Source organism: Gymnoscopelus microlampas, assembly GCF_963454915.1.
Source record: "Gymnoscopelus microlampas genome assembly, chromosome: 12".
In the NCBI taxonomy this organism is placed as follows: Eukaryota; Metazoa; Chordata; class Actinopteri; order Myctophiformes; family Myctophidae; genus Gymnoscopelus; species Gymnoscopelus microlampas.
Window position 1 is genome coordinate 5,277,282 of NC_139949.1, and position 26,018 is coordinate 5,303,299.

The window sequence follows — 26,018 nt, forward strand, 5'->3', positions numbered from 1 at the left end:
GTGTGTGTGAGCATATATGTCTGTTTATGAAGGGAATTCAAAATATGCAGTACAATGACTCTTACAACATAGTTGACAGCATTAACATATCAAATAATAATAGTATAACTACTAGAATATTAAAACGTAATCATATGTGTTTTACCTCAATACAAGTCAAGTTAATTTATTATTATTATTACCCTTATTATTATTATTATTATTATTATTATTATTATTATTACCCTTATTATTATCATCATCATTATTATCATTATTATCATTCTACTCACCAGGAATCGGGATCCACTTATCATGTTTTTCAACACAACCTTGTCACTACCTGGCAAGTCCATCTGGAGACAGACAGACAGACAGGCAGGCAGGCAGGCAGGCAGGCAGGCAGGCAGGCAGGCAGGCAGACAGACAGACAGACAGACAGACAGACAGACAGACAGACAGACAGACAGACAGACAGACAGACAGACAGACAGACAGACAGACAGACAGACAGACAGACATTATTATACTGTTTCTTACTTAATATTATAATGTCTAGGATGTTGCACAATCTTTCAGTGGAAAAGGTCCCAATGACTGTTTCTGCTACACTGAACAATGGCTCCTGCTGAAAAGCCTCTGCCTCTGTCGGGATCGGTCTCATATTGGGGGGGTAAAGACTCTGTTTACAGCATTAAGGAAACGTGGATATACAAGAACATTTCTCAGGAAAGCATACAACACGTTCCAGGAAGTGAAGGTAAGGAATGAGAAACCCACACTAGCATTATTAACCACATTTTCTAGCCAAAGTTTATTGGCAAACAGAGCCATCAAAAGAAATTTTGAAAACAGGGAAGGGGACCTCCTACAGGACTTTAACATAATTTCGGCCTACAGGAAAAACAAAAACCTGAAAGACTACTTGATCCATAGCAAATTGAAACCATGGAACCAGGTGGCAAGGCCTAACTACTTTAGCCCGAAACAAACTGTTAAAAACAGGACAAACAAAAACATAATTAGCCTAAGACAGAACATCACATACAACACCAGAAATTGTGTTTATCTGATTACTTGCCAAGTGCGTGGATTACAGTATGTAGGAGAGACGAGCAACTCCATAGCAGATAGAATAAGCCAACATAGATACACCATTAATAATGAAAAAGATACCCATTTATTAATTGTTCAACACTTTATGACACATGGGATTGATGCTATAAAAGTATGCGGTCTGGAATACAATGACCGCTGGACAATTGGACAGAAACGATTCCATGAAAAACAATGGATTGCAAGACTTAGCACAAAATATCCAGGGGGTTTAAACTTGTAAACTGCCCAACAGAACTGAAACTATTCACATATTCTTACTAACCTAAACAATGGAGTTGATCACCTACATCAACCACAGAGTTGAGTGGGAGATCTCATTGTTGAGTTAATGAGAATATTAATGAAGACACATTGATACCAAGAGCCATCAGCAATTGGACCATCAACAGGGAGCTAATTGTCTTCCAAATTGGAGGTGTGAACATCAGAACTGTGGATATGCTAACTGGGTTCCAAGACTGTATCTTTTTATCATCTATCCCTTAGTTATAAAATATAGTGTAAACACATCTTTAAATGGAATTAAGAAATAGAAATAGTAGTCACTTGAGTGGCAGTTGGGACAAACGCAGTCAGTGGGGCAAACGCAGTCCGCACCAAAAATATTTACAATTCTGTCCCTATCGGTACATAACTCGGACAGCACTGATTCGACTAGCAGTCCATCGGGCACTCGCACCTGGAGGCGCTCGGGCGCGACTCCTCAGCCTCAAGGTCTGCTGAGTCGGCGCGCCTCCGTCATGGCCCAAAACTTATAGTTATAAATTATAGTGTAAACACATCTTTAAATGGAATTAAGAAATAGTTTTAATCCGAGGGTATGCGGTTACCCTAACTCAGAGATTAGATAGCACAGTCTGAGAGAAATCACAAAACCTTAATAACAGAAATAGTCTAGGTAAGCTTAATTAATTGCAAAACATGACACCCCTTATTCAAAACAGATGGCGAATGCGTTCTTCTCTTTATAGGGCCTACACGGGTAATACCACAAACTACCTGTGAGACCTTTATGAATTGAACCTCACAGTCAGCAGTCAGTCATGAACAGCAGCCATAGTGGAAAGAAATTGGGCCTCTTCCTTACTTGTTTCACAGGTCTTACCAATGATGCTAATAAAGGCTCTGTTCCATTTAATGTAGCACAGTGCTTCTCAAACTCTCTATTTTTTATTTCAAGGACCTCCATAGTATACACATGTAACCAAATGGGTCCATTTGGTTCCATTTGTACACTCTCAGAGTTACACGCTAAAGGGACAATTCGGAACGCCCCCCCCCCCCCACATGTTGTGTGTCTTCCAGTGTCACAGCCTGAAAAGGTTGCGATCCACTGCATAGATTTTGAATCAGGTTTGTGAAGAGAGACATCTCACTGTGTGAGAACGAGACAGACAGAGAGACAGACAGACAGAGGGGGAGGAAGAGAGGAAGAAGAAGAAGAGAGGGCTTGACAATCTGCTATTTCCTCCCCTCTGTCTGTGAAAATCTGCTATTTCCTCCCCTCTGTCTGTGGGGGTCCCCAGTTCAAATATTATTATTTTGGGGGGTCACGGCCTGAAAAGGTTGAGAACCACTGCAGCATAGATAACTGATTCAGGTCCATTTGGTCCCATTTGTGTTTTGTGCACTCTCACTCAGAGTTGTAAATGTGAAGTTGGAGAACCACTGTGTGAGAGACAGACAGAAGGGAGGAAGAGAGGAAAAAGGAGAAGAGATGGCTTGTAGATCTGCTATTTTCACAATATTTATCTGTGGAACCGAGTCAAACAAAATGAGGGTCCCCAGTACAAATATGATTATTTTGGGGGGTCACAGCCTGAAAAGGTTGAGAACCACTGCATAGATTATTGAACCAGGTCCATTTGGTTGCAAATGTTTTTGTGAACAAAGACAACTCACGTTGTGAGCTTGTAGATCGGCTATTTTCAACGTATACAGTATAAAGGTAAACCTTTAAGTGCTCATAATGGCGTAGTGCAGAGGTCTTCAACAGGGGGTACGCAACGCCTAGGGGGTCCGCGAAATTGTTGCTTGATTAGACAATAAAAATAAAAATACATATATATATATATATATATATATATATATATATATATATATATATATATATATATATATATATATATATATATATATATATATATATATATGTGTATATATATATATATGTGTATATATGTATATGTGTATATATGTGTATATATGTATATATATATATATGTATATATGTATATATATATATATATATATATATATATATATATATATATATATATATAAACTAAATAGACTCGTGCACATCTTTGTTGACCCCGACTGCAAGAGATTTATAAAACTAAATGAAGAAAGACCTTCGAAAGAAGGGACCAGCAACACTCCAGGACTGATTGTCTCTGCCAGGCCGAAAGGCATGGCGAGAGAGTATGTTTTACCCCCTGTCCGTCCGTCCGTCCGTCCGTGTGTGTGTGTGTCCGTCCGTCCGTGTGTCATTCTGTCATTTTGTGGCTAATCTCTGGCACCGTTGGCTTGATTGCAGCGAAACTGTGCACACACACTCCCTAGATGCCAGAGCAGAACCTCTTCTCCAAAATTTTCACATGGGCCTTTTATAGCGCCACCAGGAGGCCAATTTGTGCAAAACACATTTTTGAACAGTATTCCTACAGATTTTGGCCAAAAATCCCCCAATTCGGTACACAGTATCTCTATAGTCATTAAAAGAAACGGCTCATTTCAGATTTTTCATATTCCATCCTGATTGGCAAAAATTGTCTTTCAAAGTTTGCAGGAGTACTCCGTTTCGAACAAAATGCCTCAAATCATGAACATAGCATGCAATTTCCGTGAAATTTTGCACACACATTCCCATTAGGCCGAGGAAGAAATGCCATTTGAAAATGTTCAAATCAGCCTCATGGTGGCGCTGTAACAGGCCGATTTTTGTGTTTTTACCTATAACTGCACCGATCAGTGTAAAACTTTGTATGCACACTCTCTAGAGGCCAAGGACAAACCTTTGCCCTGCATTTTTCACATTTGCCTTTTATAGCGTTAGATAAGTTAGACTTATGTAAAACACATTTTTTGATATTAAGGCTTCAGATTTGATCCAAATTTCACGCAAATCGGTACACATGATCTCTATAGTCATGTGATCAAGACGGATCTGTTTGATTTTTCATATTCCATCCTGATTGGCTAACATTGACATGTAATGTTTGCAGGAGTGGCCCGTTTTGAACAAAATGCCGCAAATCATGAACGCAGCGTCCGATTGCGGTGAAACTTTGAATGCACATTTGCACTACGTTGAGGAACAAATGCCATCCTTTTAACATTGGCCTGTTATAGCGCCACCAGCAGGTCAAATTTAGCAAAACACATTTTTAGAACAACATTTCTCAAATCATGGCGGCGGAGACCTGGCGGAGACTTGTGCTCCGAGGAGCACTTTTTCTAGTTTTGCTTGTTTTTATTGCACAACGCGTTTCGCTTCCGCTTCTCGCTGAGGAAGCGGAAGCGAAACGCGCTGTGCAATAAAAACAAGCAAAATCAATTTTGCTTGGGGGCCTGGCCCCCTCAGTTTCAAATTGTGCCCCCTCAGTTTATTTTGAAGGAAAAAAAAAATAATTAAAAAAAAAATTATAATTCATTTTTTGATAAAAAATCTGTAAAATCAGGCAAAAGTAAGAATTAAATAACATAAACCTAACCTAACCCTAACCCTAAACCCGAAATAAAGTAACAAAAAAAACGCCCCAAAACGGCCACAATCCGCGCAATTAACCACACAATTGTGCGCGTGCATGCTGCGCGACTGGTGTGCCCCCCCACAATTTTCAACTGCCCCCTCAGTCATTTCATCCTGGCGCCGGGCCTGTTAAGATTCATCAATCTGGCCCCGGGTCGTAATGTTAGTTATGTCAGACAATCTTTTAAGATTATAACAATGAAATGAAATGAAATGAAATGAAATGAAATGAAATAAATAATCTTACACTCTTCAGCAAGTCAGCCAGTTGGCGAGGACTCCATCCCAGGACCTCTGACTTGGAGGGCAGTTCAAGACTCATTTTGTCTCCTCTCCTCTCCTCTCCTCTTAGCTAGTTTGCGTCTTCAACAGCCGTGTGTCAGTTGTTTTGACAAAATGTCCGACGGCAGCAGGGTTGAAAGCGAGACGGTTTGGTCACAGTGTACACTAGAGGCGACTCACTGCCAACGCTCCCAGACTGCTACCAGTTGAAGGAAAAAAAAAACATTTATTTAAAGCTAAAGTAAAGTACACAGTACTGTCTACTGTGTAGTACTGTGAAGTATTTGCTAAAAACAGATGTAATAACGAGGAAACTGCTATACGCTCCGGTGTCATGGTGCCGTCACCTCTCCAACACTCAGGAAGAAAATGGCTTCTCTCTCTCTCTCTCTCTCTCTCTCTCTCTCTCTCTCTCTCTCTCTCTCTCGCAGTGTGTGTGTGTGTGTGTGTGTGTGTGTGTGTGTGTGTGTGTGTGTGTGTGTGTGTGTGTGTGTGTGTGTGTGTGTGTGTGTGTGTGTGTGTGTGTGTGTGTGTGTGTGTGTGTGTTTGTGTGTGTGCATGTGGTTAGCTGCAGGTTGGCAGTGAGAGAAGTCAGTAACATAGGAGTGATAAAGGAAGTCCCCCCTCCCTTGCAGTTACACCACAAACAGTTTCACTGTCTGTCTGTCTATCTGTCTGTCTGTCACCAGAGGTAAGAACTAGGGTAAACAATGAACCTACTGTAGCATCAGTCAACGACAATATAGGCTACTAAAACAAAAAATAATCTGTAGGGCCTACAATACATTGAAACTATAGGATACCAGGTAAACAATGAACCTAGCATCAGTCTAAAGTTTAGACTTAGTGTTTAGACTAAACAATGCACTTTAAAAATATATATTTAATCTGTACATTGAAATAGGATACCAGGTAAATAATTAAACTCAGTCTAAATAAATCTAAATGACAGTTTAAACATTGTGGTCAAGAAAAACAAGACTTAAGTAACAAAAAACAAATGAGGATATCTAGCTCCATTGCTAGGGGGTGAAGTGGAGTCTGAAGAGGTGAGTGCTAGGGGGTGAAGTGGAGTCTGAAGAGGTGAGTGCTAGGGGGTGAAGTGGAGTCTGAAGAGGTGAGTGCTAGGGGGTGAGGTGGAGACTGAAAAGGTGAGTGCCAATTTAAATGTAATTAGTGAATGAAATGAATTTAATATAATAAAGGGATTAAATTTACCGTTTTACCTTTTTCTCCCCAATGTATTCGTTATGCCAATTACTTCCTCCCCACACACATTTCTGTGTTTTCACTGCTGTTGTATCCTACTGACTCACCTGCCAGTGAGGAGCCCCCACCGGGAGGACGTAGAGCCTTCGTCCCACTACTCCCGCCCAACACTCCCTGCTGACAGGCTCGGCCCCCAGCCCATAGGAGTACGTGCAGTGACAATTACCACCATCCCCGGCCCGGCTTCCCTCCCCCAAACACGGGCCAATTGTGTTCGTATAGGGGGTCCAATTGAAAATCTTAGAAAAGTTTTTGCAGCCCACCCACCTGACCACTTAACACGGCAGCCGAACATTAAGTGGTCAGCTGGGTGTGCTGCCGCAAACACTTTTTAAGAGAGCACGTTTAACGTAGTTTAATTTAAATTATTATTATTGGTATCACAATGACAACTCTTTTTTCAAGGTTCTAAAGAAGACAATTAATGTTTGTCTTGTCAAATAAATTCTTAGTGTTTAGCCAATTATTTGGTGTCCAACTCGCGATATCCCCCCACAACCATTGGGGCCATGGCCCACATATTGAGACCCAGTGTTGTAAGTCAGTGGTTCTCAAACTTTGTCATGTCAAGGACCCTCAAAAGGATATGTTTATTTTTTCGATTACTTTTTCCATTTATTTTATTTTATTTTTCTATTGTATAGATTTTTTTTCATTTAAAAAATAATAATATTAAAAATAAATGAAAAAAGTAATCGAAAAAACACGGCCCCCTCGCGTATTAAGAGGGCAGGGTGAGGGTCTACTACACCACCGAGACCTCGCTCTGTCTCTCACTTACACAGTATTTATCCAAATCTGTCTGTCTGTCTGTCTGTCTGTCTGTCTGTCTGTTGTCTTTAGTGGTATTAGTATGGCAGTATTTATTAAAATCTATCTATCACTTTCATTTGAGTTTGAATAATGTTTGCATGGTTTGTTTCCAGGTAAAGTTATTATAGAGAACATTACAGATGCCATCTATCATAGGAGCAGAACAACCATCTGTGTGATCAGCCGTCATTACCTGGAGAGTGAATGGTGCTCTAGAGAGATCCAGATGGCCAGATGGGGCCCGAGGGCACTATGTCTTCAACATTTAACTGTGAAATCCTGAATGCTTCCCTACCTACCTGCAGGCTAGATAGGGAGCCAATATCAAGATTATCCTCTAGTGTGAGGGGTTTAAAGCCTCCATCCAATCTCAAGCCTCCCAATTTGCTCATAGATGATGTGGTCCATAGCAGTCATTTTGAGACATATTTAGCTGGATGATGAACACTATACAGTCCAAATACATAGAGGGGGGGGGGGGAATAGAAGGACACAATCAGTCACCAGAACCAATGCTGTGTGTTTTCAGTGAATCTAACAAGTGAGTTTGAAGTGGGCGTGTCTATTAAAATGAATATCAAATATCTAAATAGTAAATCAAGACACTTAAAGCTCTCTAGGTTGCACACAAAAGCCAGAGTAGAATTTAAAATGACCCAAGACGTGTTTTAAAATGAAATGAGAGGACTTTTGACATGTCGCATGAAGACCAGTCAAAACAAAAAAATGTTTTTTTTTTGCCTGATGAAGACCTAGAAGGTCGAAACGCTGCAAAAATAAAAAGTGAGTTTCTTGGAGCTTGAGAACAGTGTGCGGACGTCCTTCTTCTTTTCCTTGATTCTTCCCTTGATGTCCAGCACCTGGCCTAAATACAGGCGTGGGATGTGCACACAATCTTCTCTTTGAATCATTCTAGTCAGTCCCAGAAATTCAATACGACATTTTGAAGCACTTCTTATAACACAATCTATTACAATGTATCATTGTTCTCAGGTACACATCATTATTGTACTTGGCAGTCATCAGAAGGTCTGTTCTTGTTCCCTTCATGTAAAACAAAGAACAGTTCATTACAGAGCAATGGTGGCATGGAATTCATTACTTTTTTCCCTGAAAGTAATACATTGTATTCACACAGGAAGTGATGTCAAAAATATATAATGAAGTGATATGAGCTATTACATCCCACTATAATATTTATTTTGACATTTAAGGTTGAGTTAAGAGATTTATCAATTATGTTGAAGATTAAATTGTAATGTAGAGCTATTCAATGTATTAGACAGGTTAGGAGTTAGTGTCTGAGTTACAGTCTGAGTCTGTTGTATGAATGTTGTGTATTGATGCAAATTGTGTTGTTGTCTCCGCCAGGCCGAAGGCATGGTGGAGAGTATATGTTTTACCCTCCGTCCGTCAGTGTGTGTGTGTGTGTGTGTGTGTGTGTGTGTGTGTGTGTGTGTGTGTGTGTGTGTGTGTGTGTCCGTCCGTCTGTGAACACCTAACATTGGTCAAGCTTCACGTGACATCACAATAAGTAATATAAATAGGTAAGACTAAGACTTAAGATTAATCAGGAACAGTACTTTCTTTTACCATGTGCACACAATCTCGCCTGGCGGACACCTGTGCTCCGAGGAGCACATTTTCTAGTGGATGATGCTTTTTGAGACCCCCAGGAAGAGTAGCTGCTGTAACAGCACAGTAAGCTGGGGATCTAATACATAAGTAAAAATAAACCTCTTTAAGTATTAGGATCATTTAGCCTGTATTCTTTCTTTCTTTCCTTCCTTTTTTGTGTAATTACTTAAGAATTGGAGTGATATGATCCGCTTTCTTGCTATTAGCAATGTTGATGATAATTGGAAAAAGTTAAAGCAAAAGATAATAGTTGGCTGCACGTATACCCAGCTATGGATTAGTTCTCAGCATGATTCAAGTTGCAGTGACGATTTGGCGACCATCGATATTCTGGAATTTATCATGGATTTATTTGTATCTATCGATGTTCTGTAATCGATTGAGGAATGGAAAGTGTGGGATGACATGCAGTAAAGCTCACAACACAGAGACGCTTCAAACTCACTGAATTGCAGGGAGGCATGTGTGCCGTGTGGAAATGGCAAATGAACTGTCAGAACTGGTTTTGCATAAATGTTCTACACTCCAATTGAGTCATGAGTGAAAAGAGAGGTTCAAGGGTTTCTACTCTGTTCCTCTCACTTTTCCATGTGACATTTCTTAGCCTGTAGATGATGCTCTAATCCAGAGGGATTTCCAAGTGAAGCTTCAGCTCTTAGAATCAGAGTGTTCTTCTCCTCTCTGCTCCTGGCACAACCAGACTGGAAGTTGGAGAGACCCCTTCCAGCTGGGGTTGTCTCTGTTAAATGAGATGTGTGAGAACACTGGGGAGTCCACAGCTTTCTCATTTCCTTCTGTCCTCTCTCCTTTATAATTGCTTCAATAGTCTCCCTGTCTGAATGACGCCACTAGAACACACTTCCCCCCACACATTAATCCCATAATCATTTCTCCTATAGCAACTCACAAGCCTCTTTTATCCATCAGATATGTATTCATAGTTATTTTTTGCAAAATCTCTACAGCTATGTCTATGATGCTGAACTGGTGTCAGACTTAAAGAGAGAGTGACAGACTTAAAACTGACATATCAAATGACATCTGACATCATTTTGGGACATGGACATGTTTCCATGATGACAGGCCACTGATTGGCTCAGAACTAAAATGTATTTTTTGCAACATGTTGATGGTGCAAGCGGCACATATCTATTTGTGTTATTTATTTTCTTCTATTATTTTATTTATGTATGTATGTATTTGTACGAGTTAATTAATGAATTAATGTATTTATATATTTAATGTATCAGTCATTTTACATGCAAAGAAATCATCAGAAATTCCAGAAGAATAGATTTTGTTCTGGATTTATTTCTTTCCATTTTAATTATTGTCGTCATTATTTCCCAAGAATCACAAACTGTTTTGGGGCAGATAGATCAGAATTTGTGTGAAACAGAGAGATCAGAGTCAGTGTGTAACCTTAGTCTCATCCTTAATAATGCATAATTGTCTTTCTAATGTATCACCATCATCTATGTAGATGAACAATACGTGTAGTCTTCAAGTCCAAAAGCTAAGTGCAGCTGTGAGAAAAGCAGATATTTCTTCCCTAATGAGATTAGAGGTGAGATGGAAACAGAAGCTGTGAGACACTGGACAACACTGCCGTTCACATCCAAACATCAAATGAAAGAGATTTCTCCCTTAATGAAGTCAGGAGAAAAGGTCACATTGCAGAACATATAAAGACAATACAAAACAAAACAAAACATTTAAATGAGGATTTCTCTGCTGTACAGTCAAACCAGTCAATCATCTTTCACATGCATTTGATCCTGCTGCATCACAGAACAGCAAAGAAAAACTAAACATCTCAATGATGAAGCTGAAAGATGTACAGTATAACTGGCTGGAGACAGGTTGCAAGTTTCCATCCCTGAAACTCGTTGGGTAAACCTGGATGAGGAAAAGTGAACAGAACCTCTCCCCTCCCTCAACTACCACTTAGGTCCCCTTGGGCAAGGCATTTAACCCTGAACTCAGCTCCGAGTGTTCAACAGTTAAGACTGTGGTGTTACTGGTCAGCTCCCAGTGACCAACAGTAGAAGACTGTGGTTGTACTGGTCAGCTCCCAGCACAACAGTATTAGACTGTGGTTGTACTGGTCAGCTCCCAGTGGCCAACAGTATTAGACTGTGGTTGTACTGGTCAGTATCCAGTGGTCAGCAATAGAAAACTGTGTGAATCATGTGATATGTGTGGGTCTTGTCAAAGAGCAGTTGAGTTCAGTCCATCTTCCCTGATTAAATGAAGGCTTACAATCATGTCAGTTGTTCACACAGAGAAGCATCCACACCTACTGTCCCCGATCAAAGACAAGTTTCATTTTAAACTGCACTGGAATGCGTTGTCATTACTTTACACACAGGACACAACAAGAGTATTGAGGGCTTAGAGTGCAAAGGGTGTAAGTGACATTTTCAGAATTGTACTGCTAACACACCTGTATTACTGACAATCACTCCACTACAATTATACCTAATTTACATATTGATTGTTGTGGGGCATGCTGGTAGATAACAGACAGTAATAATAATAATACATTTGATTTGCACTTTTCATTCACAGGGAAACCCAGAAGGTTAAAAGCAGAGTTTAAAAACAAATGTGGTTACACAACAATTTAATGCCTTCCGAAATAAAAAGGTTTTTAGGCCTGTTATAAATGAGTCCAGGGTCTGCGTAGGACCCTGGAGGACCGAGGCAAATTAAATACTTTCTTCCACTCGTTGGATAGCTTTTATGGTGCGCTAGAACTTAAATCATCTGAGAGAATGGCGGAAAAGCTTTACTTTTTGGATACGACGTGCAAAAAGGGGTAAGAAACATGTAAAGTGGAAAATGTGCGACAATATCCTGCTCAAACGGCAGAGGGAAACAAGGAACCTCATCTCGGAGCTATACAGGTGAGGGAGAGGTTCCGTAGGGGCTAGGGTCTGCGGTGTTCTCAAATCGATAGGAAGGCTATTCCACAGGCACGGTGCAGCCGAGTAGAAGGCCTGGTCCTCCATGTTGTGTAGATTGGTACTACGGACATCGAGGAGGAATCTGTTCACAGATCTGAGGGTGCGGGTGGAACAAATCTTACATCATCCAATCTTTGGTATGACAAGGCCGGGTAACTGAACCTCAATGGGGTGTGTGGCAGAGGTGTGAGTGTGAGTGTGAGTGTGTGAGTGTGAGTGTGAGTGTGAGTGTGAGTGTGAGTGTGAGTGTGAGTGTGAGTGTGTGTGTGTGTGTGTGTGTGTGTGTGTGTGTGTGTGTGTGTGAGAATGTGTGTGTGTGTGTGTGTGTGTGTGTGTGTGTGTGTGTGTGTGTGTGTGTGTGTGTGTGTGTGTGTGTGTGTGTGTGTGTGTGTGTGTGTGTGTGTGTGTGTGTGTGTGTGTGTGTTGAACATCTGGAGATGTATTAGAACGTAATTTATGTTGAACAGCTCACTTTAGGGAACGTAATTTATGTTGAACAGCTCACTTTAGGATATAGGCTTTAAATTATGTTATCACTTGATTTGCCTAAAGAAAGAATATGATATTGACTGGTTGAAATGACTGCTGAGGTGCACTCGAAGGCTTGCAGCAGGCAGAGGCCTCCATTTCCGTTATGTGCATTTCCTGTATGTGAGCTGCACTCGCGGCGTACGTGACATACAGCCTGCATCTATGGCTGATCAGTGGGGTCAACGAGTACCCAAGATCTGATAGTTTTAACCAAATGTTACATGCACACATGCAAGTGTGAATCATTTGATTTTCTGATTAATGATTTAATTTAATCATATATAATTGCTGATAATATGCAGTATAATTGCATTTACTGAATTATGCTCAGGTATAAGACACATTTTGGGGGACATTTAACCCCTCAGTGTGCCATATATGGCCATGCTGATAATGTCGTGCAAAGTGCAAAGTAAGCGTTTTTTGTGTGTGTGGGTAGCTGTTGGACAAGTCACACATACACCCACATGCAGACACACTGACTTCTGAGAATCACCTATAGCGTCTGACTTCTAAGAATAAGGCATGCACGCCTATGTGCACGCAAATACACACACACACTGACTTTCTTAACTTTCGAAAAGTCACCCACGTGCACACTTACGTGCACTCACATACACACACTGATGTCTGGAGAACTTCCTTTAGACCGTACTATCGTATAAAGGGGCGCTCACGAGAGCATCAAGCAGGTTTTTTAGAGAGGCTGGGGAGACAGAGGCTGAGGGAGACTTGGGAGGTTTTGGACGGCTGTTGGGGGCCCTTTGGGCCCCTTGGGCTCTTAGGTTTTTGGGGCTTCTTCTCTTGCACCTTGCTCAGATGTTAAGCAGTCTTGGCTCCACATGGAGGAAGGTAAAGAATTAAATAAATTAAGAAGGTAAAGAATTAATTAAATTAAGATGGTAAAATATTACTTTTAACAATTAATTAAATCAAAAAGGGTAAATTTCTCTATTTTGAGATTAAACCTATTTAGTGCTACTTTAAGGACATTTTTGGAATTACCAAATTTAGACTGTATTTCAGGCTGAATGAGATCTAAATGGAACCTCCTCTTTTTAATCTAAATTATAAATTAGTTTAGGACAAGCCTAAATTAAGGCATTTGTAATCTGACCAGACAGACATGAAACATTACTAGATTTCATTTCTATTGGTATTTTGTATTTTGTATTGTTAAATACACATATGTAATCCCACTATGAACTGAGCAAATAAAGGGAAGCTTTTAATCTTCCAAAAAGCCTCATTTTCTGAGTTAGTGTTATAAAGATAATCAGACTAGGGGTTTCTTCTGAAGGACACCACCAAGCCCTCGGTGAGTATGAGAACTCCACACTACGGCACCATACATACACATTCTATACACACCCCATACAGGTAGAGATTTGTAACGGATGCTAAAGTTGATGCCAACGTTTGATACAAAGCTGGGCGGAGTGATGTATTGAGCAAATGTTTTAGGAGTGCAATGTTTTGTATGCAATGAATTGCGAGCATTTAGGTGTGTTGCGAGGACCGTGTGCTATGACGATGTGCTGAGAGTTGGCAAGGTGGCTTAAAGAGTGAGATGGTTTGCATGTGTTGACTCATTATCCCTGTGTGTGACTGTACTTAAGAGTGAGTGAAGGTCTGGGTAGCAGGCCATGGGGATGGTGGGTTGGTGTAACGCATGAGTTTCAGTGCATTTCTCTAGTCAGAGGAGTAGGATAGGTTGTTTCAATAGTGTCTTTTGACTGAGTGAAGGTCAAGTTGATGTTCTGTTGAAGCTGGCCAGTAAGTTTAGGGGGCCCCTCTGCCCCCTGTCTTTCTTATAACACAGTTATCCTCATATCCACAGGTTTGTCTTAAGTCGGGGACTGGGTATTGTGGTAGTGGATCTAGTTATTAAAGAGCTTACGGATGGTGACCAGACTTAGATCAAAAATTTGCCGCTATTTCCCCGGAGGCCACGGGCCTGCTAACACGGTCGAGTTTGCTCTGAGTTCACCATGGCGGAGAAAAGGTAGTTCTCGCGTCGCCACAAGTAAATATACAGTTTTCTGCACTTCTGTGTGTTGCTTGTTTAAAAGGTCCCTGAGTGAAGGGGACCTCCTATCTGTGTTGTACACCGCTCCAGTCGTGGTTCTGGAATGGTTAATAGTGTGTGTGTGTGTGTGTGTGTGTGTGTGTGTGTGTGTGTGTGTGTGTGCAGTTTTTACTGAGTGATTTAACCCCTTTTGTGACTTGTAATGGACAGACTGAAACCTGCTGTTTGCACGCCCTCTAGAGTTCATCAGCACACACTACATGTGACGGTAGCCAGTAACTATTCCACAATCTCCGAATGCGGAAGCATTTTAAAATGTTTATGTTTATTGTGATTTGTTCATAAATACAAATTTAACTCGATGCAAAGCATTCTGTTTTTGAAAAAGGTGCCTCGTAAATCCAAGTTCCACCTGAAACATTTTGGCATTCATTCATTGACACATTTCCAGAACATTATTACACTCACTTCTTCAAACACTGGTTAGTCAGTGTCCTGCTAACACTCTTGATAGCTCAGGTTAAGTGGAGGTTAATGAGGATGAGAGACAATTCACAATAAGCTCCATAACTGAATGACTGAGAGACTGGAAGAGACTGTCTGTGGGGGGGGGGGGGGGGGGGGGGGGGGGGGGGGGGGGGGGTCATTCACCACCTTGTCTCTGTTTGGATCATTCACCACCTTGTTTTTACTAAGTGGCATATTGATGTTTTTGTCTGGGTTCCTAAATGAATGGCTGACTGACTGACTGACTGCTTAACTAGCTGCCTTTCTGAGTCGCTTACTGATCATATCGACTGATGACTGGCTAACTAATAATATCTATTAATGACTGGCTAACTGATAATATTGATTAATGACTGGCTAGCTGATCATATTGATCGTGCACTGGCTAACTGATCTTACCAGCTCAGTGGCCTTGTGGTTAGAGTTTGAGAGGTTGGGGTTCAATCCCTTGAATCCCCTCCTGCAGCCAGAATAGGTAATCATTGCAGCTGAAAAATCTATTTGTCAGGACTGACGGTTTAGGACCCAAATGCAGACTCAAGACAAAATCCAACTTCACAGGGCTAATAACAGGGTTAACAGGGTTTAATAACCAAACACTGAACAACAGGACATCACAGAGGAACATAGGTTACAATATAATCTAACAAGGAACACGCCCAAACACAGGGCTTAAATACACACAAGGATAACAGGACACAGGTGAAACCAACAGACAATTAAGACACGATTGGCTAAGGGACTAACAGGACACAGGTGGAGATAACTAATAATCACAGGGAAGTGAGACAGGACAGGAAACAGTAACTAGAACAGATATGAAAACACTAGGACATCACTACAAAATAAAAGGTACAAGGAGCACAGGAAACAATTGGAACGATACAACAAAATAAGGTACCAGAAACACTTCAAAAACAAGACAGAAACGCAGATCCTGACACTATTGAATACAGACAGGGAAGGAAGAAAAAAGATCATTCTTTATCTGGGCGTGTTTTATTAGGCTGCAACCTTTTGAAGCATGTTTGAAGGACCATGACAAATACGAATAAAAATGTCAAAAACAGCATGATGAAATATCCTCTCTAACCCATTCAGGGCGGGAACCCCTATTTGTAACTATACGCTTCAAGACGGGAACCCTTTTTGGGGTTGTTGCTACAGTATGTACAGTATATAGATATTTGAAGTTTTTCAGAAAACTTGGGTTAGTATTTAGAAGCCGTTTTTAGAAGTCGGCCTCAGGTCTAGATGGATTAAGACAGCTTGCCTACAAGCATTTAAAATCAGCTTCAAATATGTTTTGATCTTCCCTTGCTCCCACTTTGAACAGCCAGGGGTGAGACGTCACTGACATGATGTGTTTAAATCACACTTCATCTTGCTTCAGAGATCTAAAACATCTTCATTATCTGCTCATAACATATTATACACATTCATATTCATGTGTCTCCTCATAATGTTGTGCACATTAATATTCCTAGCGTAATGCATGCATGTTAATATTTATAACGTTAACATTCTCCAGGACACTTTGACAACATGCATGTCTGTGCTGGTGACATACATTGGTTATGGCAGGACTCGAACTTGCAACCTTTCTGTTGCGCCTCCACAGGGCGGTCCGAGACTCGGGTGGTCTCGGCTGATGTCACTAAGCTGGATTGTGATTGGTTGTTGGTTGGTTGAGCTTTCTATGAGGGCACCTTTGTCAGCTGTGATCAAAGTTTATGTGAGAATTTATCCCAGCAACTTATGTCTGTGTTCGTTTGAGCAAGGCAGCTGCTTGAGTGCCCTGTCCATATTGGTATTGGTGAGCTTGAAGTGGCCAGTGGTGGCAAGTAGAAAAGTACATTTACTCAAGTACTGTACTTTTATTTTTCTTTAGTTTACTGGTGTATTTCCAGTTTGCAGTACTCTTACTTCTACTCCATTACATCTCAGAGGCAAATATTGTGCTCCACTACAATTATTTGAAAACTTTAGTTACTAGTTACTTTGCAGATATATATTATTATATTATAAAACATTCATTAACCACTTAAGCCCTATGTTATACATAGGCTATTTGAAAATAGCCGATCTACAAGCTCACAACGTCAACGCCAGCGTCTAAACCTGTACACACCAACCGACTGTCCTCACTCTTCATCTGCTGGCATTGTGCCCTTGGGCAAGGCATGTTGTCACATGCAAGCAAGTGTATGTAACTCAAGCAGACAAACAGTAGCTGTGGAGAGGAGGGTCTGTCGTCCTACAAATTAACCCATTAAGACCTGGAACTGTGTCATTTTTAGATTTGAGCTAAAAAGCATTATTTTACACTTTTGGCTATTCAAAAATAGCAGATATACAAGCTCATAGCGCGGCACCGAGTGCCGCGCTATGAGCTTGTAGATCTGCTATTTTTGAAAAATCGTGAAAATGTGTGCAAATCTTTGAATATATTTCTAAAGCAAACATTTTTAACTCAAATCTTTGCTTCTGGGGGTCCCTGGAACAAAATATTTTGATGGGGGTCGGCGGCCAAATACATATCATTTTGGGGGTCCTTGATATGAAAAAGATTGAGCACCACTGATATAGAAACATACGTTTTTCAGAAAACTGTTAAGATTTAGGAGACGTGTAGAATCGGCTTCAGGTCTCAATGGGTTCAGTGGTAGGGGAAAAAATCGATTCAAATACGAATCGTGATTCTCATGTTGGACGATTCAGAATCGATTAAAAAAAAAGATTGAAAATCGTTTTGAATCGAAAATTGTGAGATGGCAGAAGATTCACAGCCCTAATCAGTGGTCTTCTGCAGACTGGAGGTGAAATGTTATCAGTCAGCTGGACTGTAGGCAACTGTACTGCACAGTGATCATCACTATTTTCTCTCTCTCTCGCTCTCTCTCTCTCTCTCTCTCTCTCTCTCTCTCTCTCTCTCTCTCTCTCTCTCTCTCTCTCTCTCTCTCTCTCTCTCTCTCTCTCTCTCTCTCTCTGTGTATTGGTCAGTCTTCAGCGTTGTGGTCTTAATGAGTAGCAGAGCTCAAAGTGATTGATGGTCAATACCACAGGAACCATGCAGCTGAGACTAAGAATGTCTCAGCAGTTGTATCAGAATGGACGGGGTTTCTAAATGAATGGTATTGAGTTGCATGTTGAATTGAATTGAATCTGTATGCTCTGCCTCTCTCCCTGGCTGGTTCTCATTAGGACTGATTAATTAATGACACAAACATAAAGCCAGTTTTCCTCAGCGCTGTGTTGTGGTAGCCGTGCAGAATCCCAGGAGTAGTAATGAAGTATGAATTCAGAATCAGAAGGTTTACAGGTGCAAAGCAATGGGTGAAATCCTTGTTTTGGTGCAACATCCATCAACTCTGTGACTTACAGTAAGCAAGGTAAACACATACATCAAATGCATAGAGACAGTGTAGTGCCTCGGTAATCAGGTAAACCAAGAACCTAAAGCAGCAGTCTAAACAATGTAATAAATCATCTGTACATTGAAACTATACAAACTATAGGATGCCAGGTCAACAAGCTCAACAAATCCACATGGTAAGCATGGTAGGTTATGAGGAAGAGTAGACGTCCAAGGCTGGCCTTATGTAGTATTACTAGATAATATCCCTACATCTAGGCTGGTGACCAAGGGTGATCGGGCCTTTGCTGTCAGGGCCCCTAGACTCTGGAACAGCCTCCCTTTGGACGTTAGGGTCGCTAAGTCCATTGCCATTTTTAAAACCAAATTAAAGACCCATTATTATAGAAAGGCCTTTTTAACCTCTTAACAGAAGCATCTCGGTGCTTCTCCTTTATACTCACTGATACTGTTGTGCGTTGTTCTTGTTGCTGTAAATTGTTTTTATTACTCACTGTCTGATTTTAAGTTGTTAAGCACTTTGAACATTATGTGACCTTATGAAGAAAGGGAGTTCCAATCCTCCGCACATCAACCAGGTCACGGTTTGTCAGGTCCGGTGCATCACAGGAGCAGGACAATGGAGACAGAACAAAGGAAGACACACCCGTGCAATAGCAGATTAATTTACTGCCTTTTTTATTACGGTGCAAAATACAAGTGGGGAAACCTTTTGAATTTCAAAAGGTTTCCCCACTTGTATTTTTCACCGTAATAAAAAAGGCATTAAGTTAATCTGTGTTGTTCCAGTGCCTTATTCCTTTCTCCTGAAGTATGAGTTATGTCAGATAAATTATTTCTCTGCGTTTAAAATGAATTCCGAAACAAGCTCTGGCATTTCTCTCCCTCCCCCCAACATTTTATTGATGTGAAAGATTGTTGGTACAGTACGTGTTTATAGACAATTCACATAGTGATCACACTCTTTGGCAAAGCAATACAGTGTAATTTATTGTCAGAACTCTGCAGTCACACTTCCATCTAGACTAGAGCTTTTATTGGGAAACAACGAGAAAGGAGGTGGACCTACGGTCCGTACCAAAGCCCGGCATGGGCCGGTTTGGCCATCCCAAAATGAATCAAGTGTAATCGCTACCAGCTGTAATCAACGGCTTTTCAGTGAGAAGAAATAAGGCGATTCATTGATCCAGTCCTAAGGCACGTTCAACGTGCATGTAGACGGATTTTCACGTGCGTCAGGGGTGAGGAAGGTCGTACATCGTTTATTACACCTACTGTAGCATAGTCCGACACGTTTTCTAACACTTCTAGGGGAAACGCTAAACTCTAATTTATTTTTATAGAAGCGGTGGACAGCATTTTTAGACGCCACACGGGTCTTCATCGGGTCTATAGCGACGATTAACGACGGGGTGAACATGGCCAAATAATAACTTAATAGCCACACTAGCTCTGAGGAAGCACATAATATATTATTCATGTGTGTGTTTAAGGAATGGCTGGGTCCATTTGTTTCTGTATATCTCTTAAAGAGGGACCAGAGGGAAACTTCTTTCTCACTATACTGCCCAAAGGTCGCCAAGGGTACTTTTTGCTAACATACAGAAAATGCACGTCGGGTAGAGTGCAGTCTGCAACTGGACGGATGGAAAATTCAACGGACAAAACGTGAGGAATCTGTCTCCCCCTCCAGTCCCCATGTCAGCCCACGGTTACGGACAGTATGTATTTCACTTTACTGGAACATTACCTGTTTTCACACCTCAGACCAGGTCTCCCTGTTGTCCATTGTGTATAAATTAGAATGCGGCCCAGTGAATCCAGCCCACCTCCAGGTCTCCATTCAGTCTCTTTCTCTTCTCTGATAAAACGTTCAGCTTGAAAAAATAGTTTTATCTTCTGTCTGTGTGAAGAAATTCTCTCCATTCTGCTGTGTTCAGATGAAGTAGTAAAGACCCAGAATCAGTGAATCCAGCACTTTAACCTTGAGGGAACATCTAACCATGGAGTCCTGATCCCAAAGCACAAACCAACACTAATTGGAATTGGACGACTTTTAGCTTTTTCTGCTCCAAGACAACTGTTAGTGGTTTCCAGTTTGTGTACACAGGAGGATTTAAATCCGCCTGGTGAGTCCTCAGGGACTTCAGATTTATTTGTGTCATGTTATGCTTTTATTTCAGAGGAGTCAGTGTAGAGAGACAGGAAACCAAGGGCAGAGAGAGGAGAGACATGTGAGACAAGACGGCTGGGGTTTGAACCCGGCCCTGGTGTTCACAAGCAGCATTATGGTCTGTGCACTAACCTCAGGGAAAACGTTTCTGACATGAGGTTGTGGTTCATTTATGTGAGGTGTGTTGGTGTCACAGACACTGCCCTAGAATGGTTTAGATCTTATCTATCTGAGAGATGTTTCTCAGTGAAATTTGGAGATTTTGTGTCATCCACCACACCCTTATCTTCCGGAGTCCCCCAGGGCTCGATCCTTGGACCTATACTGTTCTCCCTTTATCTTCTCCCCCTGGGTCTAATTTTTAAGAAGCATGGCATCTCTTACCATCTGTATGCAGATGATTCTCAAATCTACATGCCCCTAAAAAAGGAATGTAATAGCTCCCTGACACCACTTCTAGATTGTCTCAATGACGTTAAAACCTGGATGGCTTTTAACTTTCTAAGTGTCAATGAAAAAAAGACAGAGGTCATAGTGTTTGGGCCTAGTGGTCCTGGCATTATACCCACCAATTTGGGCCCTCTGCAGTCTTATGTGAAACCTGTCGTCTCCAACCTTGGAGTCAAATTTGACAATCTACTCAAATTAGATAAACAGGAAAATGCTGTGGTCAGCTCCAGTTTTTATCATCTGAGACTGCTTGCCCGAATTAAGCCAGTTCTGTCGCTCAAGGATTTTGAGCGTGTCATTCACGCTTTCATTACCACACGTCTGGACTACTGCAACGCGCTGTATGTCGGGCTAAATCAAGCCTCCTTGGCACGCCTGCAGCTGGTCCAAAATTCTGCAGCACGCCTCCTGACAGGAACCATTAGGCGTGAGCACATTACGCCCGTGCTGGCCTCACTCCACTGGTTACCTGTTCGTTTCAGAATTGATTTTAAAATGTTATTGTTTGTTTTTAAATCCCTGAATGGCTTGGCACCCCAGTACCTCTCTGACCTCATAAAGGTCTATACCCCCCCAAGGTCACTGCGGTCTGCCGGCCAGCTTAACCTTGAGGTCACAATAAAGACCAATTTAAAGACCAGAGGCGACCGAGCCTTTGCTGCCATAGCCCCCTCACTATGGAATGCGCTCTCCCCCCATGTTAAAAGGGCCCCCACCATTGAGACTTTTAAATCTCGGCTTAAGACACATCTTTATACCTTGGCTTTTTAACCCCGCTTGAGAGTTTCTGTGGTCTATGTCTTATTGTTCTTTGTGTGTCCTTGCTGGTGTTTTTTGTGTTTTAGCATATTTTAAAAGTGTACTTTGCATGATTTTCTGTACAGCACTTTGTAAACTTTGGTTGTGAAACGTGCTATATAAATAAAGTGGATTGGATTGGATTTATAAATATGACTCTGAATAAGTTGAGGGGAAAACTGGTGGCTGTTGATAAAGTAATTAAGTCCTATGAGATTAAGAGCAATTAGACAAGGCAGCAGGACTGGGCTTTGAACTGGCTTTGTGCTTCTACTTCTGTGAGATCATTTCACTTTATTAGTTTTGCAAAGTGCTGCAGGGGTTTTGCAACAATATACTGTATTAGTTTACTCTGAAACTACTGACCCTCCTAAACATTTAAAATGTTTACTTCAGAGGAGGTGTGTGTGTGTGTGCGTGCGTGCGCGCGCGTGTGTTTGTGTGTTGTAGAAGTAGAGAACATCATCTGAAAGGCTGAGATTCAGCAGCAGAGACGCTGTGCTTCTCATTACTGACTCACTTCTTACACTTTATCACTAGAGAGAGAGAGAGAGAGAGAGAGAGAGAGAGAGAGAGAGAGAGAGAGAGAGAGAGAGAGAGAGAGAGAATGAATGAATGAAGGAATGAGGGCAAGATTGAGGGAGGGAGAGAAATGCCTCAGGAGAGATTAAAAAAAAGGATTGAAGGGATAAAAGAGGTGTTTGTTCAGTCACACTTTGTGGTTTGAGAGAGGAGAGGAGTTTCCTCACACAAGGAAGACGTTGTTGACTCACTGCTGGATCCCACACGGACTGAGCGTGTGCAGAACTCACACGTGGACTGAGCGTGTGCAGAATCCTGCTCTGTACAGTATGCCTGTCAGAGGCCGATCTGGGTCAGGGGCCCCCAGATCAGATCTAGGGCCTACATGAGGGGACAGGTGCAGGAGACAGACTTTCTGTCTGTCTGTCTGTCTGTCAGTACTGTTTTTACAGTGAAACTCAGCCTGATGCCAGTGTTGCCAAGTCTCTTTATTGTAAGCGACTTTCGGTTAGTTTTTTTCTGTAAAGTTGCTTGTAAATATTGGTAGTTGCAGGTTGCAGTTTTTTGGGGGGCTTGTTTCTAAAGTGCTTATTTGGGATTGTTGTCTAATGTTGTTTAAACCAGTGGTTCTTAAACATTTTCATGTCAAGGACCCTCAAATGAATATGTATTTGTCCGTGGACCTCCCCATCTGAAAATATTTTGTGCCAGGGACCCCCCATACAAGATATGTGTGTTTCCAACACAATTCAAGATGCTTTTCTATTTTCAAATAGACGATGTATATAGCCGACATATTGGCCGCTTTTCTTTGCTGCCTGTGTCTCTTGCAAAATCTGGCAACACAGCCTGATGCAGAGTTGTGTTCATCGTGGGATCTTGTATCAGATACAGCAGACGGCCTGTCGGTCTGTACAGCAGACAGCCTGTGGATTAGATGTGGAAGGTAAATCTAGGCTATGAAATAATGTCCAAGCACGGAGACGGAGAGTTCATCTTTTAATGTTGTATTGTTGTGTCTGTCCCTAGACACTCATTCACACACATATCTGTGTATAATGTGTGGATAATGACTTTGAATACAAGGATTTAAAGGATTCTACTGAAGCGCGTCTGCTCTGTTCCAGCGTTCTTCTGCAAGAGTGTTGATCCATCAAGCAATTAGTTTTATTTCTTATTGTGTAGATCTTGACGTGTTTTTCTGTAGCCTTGGTGAGTTTGTATCTTTCTTTTATTGTAGCAGTGCTTAAATAGTGATTTAAATACATAGGAATGATCATTCATTTAAATCGAAGGCAGCAATCTCAAAACAAACAATCTTTAAAAACAGATGGCAGTAATCAACTAGAGTAGACAATGTCAGCAACAAATGTTTTCCCCATTGCAAAGTCACCTTTGTACATGGAATAAATTGAAAAGATTACCCGTCCTAAATTAGATGAATATAAATGTGTTTTAATTACCTGAACCCAGTTTGGCGTTTCTGCATTGTTCCCCTCATTCATTCAGCCCAGCTTCAAGTTCATTCTGTCAGCAGTGAAGCAAGTGTTATGGCTTATGGCTATTTACTTGATACTGATTTGAACATGCTGCTATTTTTCAGGCTTTTCTATTCTCCTTTCCTTACTTTTAATTCCTTTTATTCCTTTAACTGCAAACGCAAAGCCTGAATGAATAAGAGTTTCACCTCACTTTTACCTGTAACTGTGTTTATTGATTGATCGATCGATTGATTGACAGACATGTTGCTCTGTGATCTGTCACATCAAACAAGAGGGAAGAGTCACACATGGGCTGGATGCCAAGTCTCTTTCCTGATGTTTCCTATTCCTCCTCTATCCTCACTTGAACTGGAAGTTCAACTCGGTCCGCCATTTTTGACAGTCGTGCCAAGTCTCTAATTCCTGCTTTAAGGAGAGAGGGAGTGAGGATTAAGAGACATCTGTGAGGAGCTACTGTGTGAAACATGAGTATATCCTTAAAGGAGTAGTTCACCCCAAACATTACTTATTTTCTATCAATTACACACCCAATGAAGCCTTGAATTCATGGAGATGTTTTAGTTTTTGATGCATTGCTAAGCCAATAATTTGATGACCGGCGGAGACTCAATTAACCTGCATTTAAGTCTCCTACCGGAGACTCCGCCGGTCCTCAAATTATTGGCTTAGCAATGTGTAAAAAACAAAAACATCTCCATGAATTCAAGGCTTCATGGATTGTTATTGATAGAAAATAAGTAATTGTTTGGGGGAACTACTCTTAAGAGGATGAACAGCATGACATTAATGACTGTGCCTCTACAGCTGGCGATGCTATGTTTACATGTCAGTGTGTTGTGGTAACAGTGGTGTTGATGCTGACGTGAAACAGAAGACAAATTAAACATGTGGCATAATTAAAAAGGCTATTCTTAACCCATTTTGGGCGGGAACCCCTATTTGTTCAGGACGGGAACCCCTTTAAGGGTTCCTGTTGCTATGTACAGTATATAGCAACATAATTGTTTTTGTTATTTGTCAATGCATATTTGAAGTTTTTCAGAAAACTTAGGTCAGAAGGTGTTTTTAGAATCGGCCTCAGGTCTAAATGGGTTAATTGGCTCAGCTGTGCTTCAGAGGAGCTGAAGTTCCACTTAATTTATTCATGTCCTTCTCTCCTCACATCATCCTCTGTGCGAGGGATTAAAGGCAGGTAGAACAGCCAATACGAGTTTGGTTTGGTACCGGTCCCCGAACCGGAAAAATAAATACAAATAAAATATGGACTGACAAATGTAATTTCATACTTCTCTGGCTCAAGCTCTGTGTTAGGCTGCACAACAGCAAGCCCAGCAGTGCTGCTGGGCTTGCTGTTGTGCAGCCTAACACAGAACAAATAAATAAATTAATACTTAGATGTCGTGACCGCGATGTGCTGTGGGGAATTTGTGATGGAGGCGGTATATGGAGGTTTTCCCTTTTTAGCCATAGGTTGTGTTTATGAATGGTCACTACACAGATAGGTTGTGTTTATGAATGGTCACTACACAGATAGGTTGTGTTTATGAATGGTCACTACACAGATAGGTTGTGCTTATGAATGGTCACTACACAGATAGGTTGTGTTTATGAATGGTCACTACACAGATAATATGTTGTGTTTATGAATGGTCACTAACAGATATAAGTATATATATATACTGTAAGTAGGTCGGGAGGTGGCTTATTGTCGGTATCAGCCGAGTAACACGCAGGAGTCTGTCCCTGTTACAATGCGCTAGACCCCTGGGAGATGGATTGCTGAGGTGGAGCGCCACACCTATCCTCAGCTCCCAGTACTTACCGCACGACTTGCCGCACCCAAGCCGTGCTACTCATGCGCTGAGTTGAACCCATGACCTTTTGGTCTGAAGGCGAGAGCTCTACCGACTGAGCTACCCGGACACAAACAGATAGGTTGTGTTTATGAATGGTCACTACACAGATAGGTTGTGTTTATGAACGGTCACTACACAGATAGGTTGTGTTTATGAATGGTCATTAGACAGAGATTTCAGAGGTGTTTGTACCTCCTGGAAGTTGTCTTGTGTCTCTTCTAAACTACAACTCTTGTCATTCAGACCAGAACATGTCACCTCCTCTGTGGAGGCATCAATACAAGTGTGTTTGTTAACATAATGTTCACATGGTTGTTTTCATGTAGTTTTTTTTTTCCATTGTTGACCTGGTGTCAGGTCAACGATGGCTGGTGACAGTTTGTGAGAACATTGAGTGGAGAGATCTGCTGCTGGCACACAGGATCAATGGAGCAGGAGAAAGTGTTCTCTG

At 41.3% G+C, this 26,018-nt stretch overlaps 2 protein-coding genes across 5 annotated transcripts in view; one reads left to right on the forward strand and one right to left on the reverse strand.

The window, feature by feature from the left end:
- Positions 1–5,476, reverse strand: part of LOC311057595 (uncharacterized protein) — a 20,764-nt gene extending 15,288 nt beyond the window's left edge. Inside the window, exons 1-2 of the mRNA XM_084074587.1 lie at positions 5,100–5,476; positions 273–335 (exon numbers count right to left, since the gene is read on the reverse strand). Of these exons, the coding sequence (XP_083930713.1) occupies positions 273–335; positions 5,100–5,174 (138 nt within the window). The 5' untranslated portion in view covers positions 5,175–5,476. The remainder of the gene's footprint in view (positions 1–272; positions 336–5,099) is intronic.
- LOC311056921 (polypeptide N-acetylgalactosaminyltransferase 10-like) overlaps positions 1–26,018 on the forward strand; it is a 527,855-nt gene that overhangs the window by 119,549 nt on the left and 382,288 nt on the right. The window lies entirely within an intron of this gene.